The following is a 3,903-nucleotide window of genomic DNA, read 5'->3' as shown; positions in this document are numbered from 1 at the left end:
TAAAAAAAAAAAAAAAAAAAAAAAGGGGGTTTCACTGTGTTGCATAGGTTGGTCTCCACCTCCTGGGCTCAAGTGATTCTACCATCTTAGCCTCCCAAAATGCTGGGATTATAGGCATGAGCCACCATGCCCAGCCATAATCAATTTCAGAACATTGTTCCTGTAAAGAAACTCCATAGTGATTTGCCATGACTTTCCAATCCTTTCCAATCCCCCAGCTCCCTGCACCCAGTTATCTACTTTCTGTCTCTATGGATTTGTCTATTCTGGGCATTTCCTCTAAGTGGAATCATATAATATGTGACCTTTTATGACTGGCTTCTTTCACTTAGCATATTTTCATCCATATTGCAGCATGGATCAGTGCTTCATTTGTTTACAGACAGGGTCTCACTCTGTCACTCAGACTTGAGTGCCATGGTGCCATCATAGCTCACTGCAACCTCAAACTTGCAGAGTCAAGTGATCCTCCTGCTTCCGCCTCCCAGGCAGCTAGGACTGTAGGCACACGCCACCATGCCTGGTTAATTTTTTATTTCCTTTTTTTTTTTTTAGAGATGGGTTCTCACTATGTTGCCCAGGCTGGTCTTGAACTCCCGGCTTCAAGCGATCCTCCTGCCTCGGCCTCCCAAAGTGCTGGAATTACAGGCATGAGCTGCCATGCCTGGCCCTTCATTCCTTTTTACGGCCAAATAATAGTCCACTACCTGGATATCTCATATTTTATTTATCCATTTGTCAGTTAATGGGCATTTGGATTGTTACCACTTTTTGGCTATTTAACATTCTTGTACATTTTTTTTTGTGGAGATGTAGTTAAATATAATTCCACAGCCACTTCTGGGGTAGGTCCTAATCCTTACTCATTTCATCCTCGAGGAAAAGCCTCACAGACCTGAAGTAACTTGTGTCAGGACACATAGTTCCTGACAGGTGGAATGGAGTCCTAAACCCTGGTCCTACCAGTCTTCTTTAATGATCACAAGTCTGTAAGTTACACAGAAGCTCCATCTCATTCACTACCCCATCTACAGCATCTACCCCAGTGCCAGTTGGCCCACAACAAATATTTGTTAAAGGGGTGAATGAGTGGTCGTCTGTGTTCTTAGGACCTAGAACAAGAGTGTCACTCTAGTCTTGGGTCCACCCTGTGCCTGTGGCTGCTTGTCTGAGGGCTTCTAGGGCAAATGGCTTGTCTAAATGTTGACCACTGAATAAAATGGGCCCAGCCTGGCTTGCCTTCTCTTGCCCTTGAACCTGGGTTAGGACCCCAGAGAGCAGCATTTGGCCTTTCCCATGCTCCTCAAGGCCTTCACAGTGTCTGGTAATTGCCAGCTCTCAGACATTGGGCAGACCTGGTCATCTTTACTAGAGCTGCCCTCACAGGAACCCAAGGAGGAGGTGGCCCCATTAGCCACTGCCCCTTCCTGCATGAGGTGTCTACATCCCTGACCTCTTTGTTCTGAGCCTGCCCTGTAGAAAACAAACTTGTGACCTTGACATTAAATTGGGTATTGAAGGTTAGAGAACACCAGGAGCACACTGAACCTCTAGCCTGATTTTCCATTTTTCCTTCCCTTTCCAGGGTCTGCAAGTGGATGATGAGATTGTGGAGTTCGGCTCTGTGAACACCCAGAATTTCCAGTCACTTCATAACATTGGCAGTGTGGTGCAGCACAGTGAGGGGGTGAGTGGGGCTACCTGGTGTCTTGGTCTATTTGGGCTTCTCTAACAGCATGACGTAGGCTAGGTGGTTTACACACAACAGAAGTTCATTTTTCACAGCTCTGGAGGCAGGGAAGTCCAAGATCAAGACACCAGCCAATTTGGTGTCTGGGGAGGGCTTGCTTCCTAGCTCCTAGGTGGTGCCTTCTTGCTGTGTCCTCACAGGAACCCTGGGAGCTCTTGTATAAGGGCACTAATCCCAGCTGGGGCTTCACCTCTCATGACCTGATCACCTCGCAGAGGCCCCACCCCTAATACCATCACATTGGTGGTTAGGATTTCAACATGTGAATTTCAGGGGGCCACAGACATTCAGGTCGTAGCACACGGCCTCTGGTCTATAGTCCTGGAGTTGCTGGAAGTGTTGCTGAGGCCCTGGACTGCTGCCTTCATGGTGTTGCTCAGCATAGCCCCATTCAAGGCCTTTACACTTGCTATTCCTTCTGTCTGGAATGCTCTTCCTCTTCATCCTGCTTCTGTTTTACACTGATGACATGCTCTCAGGGGGCCTTTCCTGGCTACCCTAACCCAAATTCCCCTCTCCTCTATCCTGTCTCTGTTTTCATTTAACAAGGTTTCTTAGAGCTCTTTTCTTTTTTTTTTTTTTTTCTTTTTTTAAAGACAGGGTCATGCTCTGTCACCCAGGCTGGGGTGTGGTGGTGCCATCATAGCTATGTCACTGGCTAATTTTTTTATATTTTGTAGAGGTGGGGTGTTGCTATGTTGTCCAGACTGGAATTTTTGTTGTTTTGTAGCAAAGATCCACACTTTTCAGGAGTGACATTATGGCAAAGCCCAGGAAAATTATTAACTGAAGTTTTTGGTTCCCAAATGAAGTCTCCAGTTAACCCAACAGTTCTGGATTTTTTGACTCCTGCTCAGCTGCATGGTTCATCTACTTGTAACACATCAGTGCAGGCCAGGCCAGGTCAGGTCAGGAGATGGCTCGCAGTTGCCTGTGCCCCTGCTAGTGGTCAGGCCATCGTTTCTGCACCGATACTGTCATCAGATCTGTAACTTGTATGGATGTTTAAAATGATTTTGTGAAATTTATCAGTTTTTTTGCTTATGGCTCTTGCGTTTTGTGTCTGCTTAAATAAATTTTTTTTTTTTTTTTTTAAATAAATTCTTAGCCAGGCACAGTGGCTCACGCCTGTAATCCCAGAGCTTTGGGAGCCCGAGGTGGGCAGATCATGAGGTCAGGTGATTGAGACCATCCTAGCTAACATGGTGAAACCCCATCTCTACTAAAAAAGAAAAAAATTAGCCGGGCGTGGTGGCACACACCTGTAGTCCCAGCTACTTGGGAGGCTGAGGAAGGAGAATCCCTTGAACCCGGGAGGTGGAGCTTGCAGTGAGCTGAAATCACGCCATTGCACTCCAGCCTGGGTGACAGAGCAAGACTCCATCTCAAAAAAAAAAAAAGCTTTTAATTCTTTTATTGTTTCATTTTTGTTTTTCCTTTAGTCTATCTGAAATTTATTATTATTATTATTTATTTTTATTTTTATTTGAGACTAAGTCTCACTCTGTCACCCAGGCTGGAGTGCAGTGGTGCAATCTTGCCTCACTGCAACCTCCGCCTCCCACGTTCAAGTGATTCTCCTGCCTCAGCCTCCTGGGTAGCTGGGATTACAGGCACACTCCACCACGCCTGGCTAATTTTTGTATTTTTAGTAGAGATGAGGTTTCGCCATGTTGGCCAGGCTGGTCTCGAACTGGCCTCCCAAAGTGCTGGGACTACAGATGTGAGCCACTGTGCCCTGCCTATTTTTATTATTTTTACAACAGTTTTATTGAGATTTAATTCACATACTACATAGTTCACCCATTTAAAGTGGTTTTTAGTGTAGTCACAGAATTGTGCAACCATCACAATTGTACATTTTCGTCACCTCTCCTCCTGAGGCAGCCACTTTCCAGCCACGTGTCCTTCAGAAAGACTACAAGTACACAGAGCTGCCAGTTGATTTTAATATTATTAAGGTGTAATTTACCTGCACCAAGATCCACCTTTTTCAGTGTACAGTCCCGTGAGTTTTCTTTTTTTTTTAGATGGAGTCTTGCTCTGTCACCCAGGCTGGAGTGCAATGGCGCAATCTCGGCTCACTGCAAGCTCCGCCTCCTGGGTTCACGCCAGTCTCCTGCCTCTGCCTCCCGAGTAGCTGGGACTACAGG

At 46.0% G+C, this 3,903-nt stretch overlaps 1 protein-coding gene across 2 annotated transcripts in view; it reads left to right on the top strand.

Annotated features, from left to right (window-relative positions):
• PSMD9 (proteasome (prosome, macropain) 26S subunit, non-ATPase, 9) overlaps window positions 1-3,903 on the top strand; it is a 41,530-nt gene that overhangs the window by 11,737 nt on the left and 25,890 nt on the right. For both annotated transcript variants that reach the window (XM_011948502.1, XM_011948501.1), the window contains one exon: window positions 1,586-1,687. In XM_011948502.1, the coding sequence (XP_011803892.1) occupies window positions 1,586-1,687 (102 nt within the window). The remainder of the gene's footprint in view (window positions 1-1,585; window positions 1,688-3,903) is intronic.

This window comes from Colobus angolensis, unplaced genomic scaffold (genome assembly GCF_000951035.1).
Source record: "Colobus angolensis palliatus isolate OR3802 unplaced genomic scaffold, Cang.pa_1.0 Scaffold28, whole genome shotgun sequence".
Lineage (NCBI taxonomy): Eukaryota > Metazoa > Chordata > Mammalia > Primates > Cercopithecidae > Colobus > Colobus angolensis.
The sequence above is the reverse complement of the archived record's forward strand: the minus strand, read 5'-3'. Positions and strand labels throughout refer to the sequence as shown.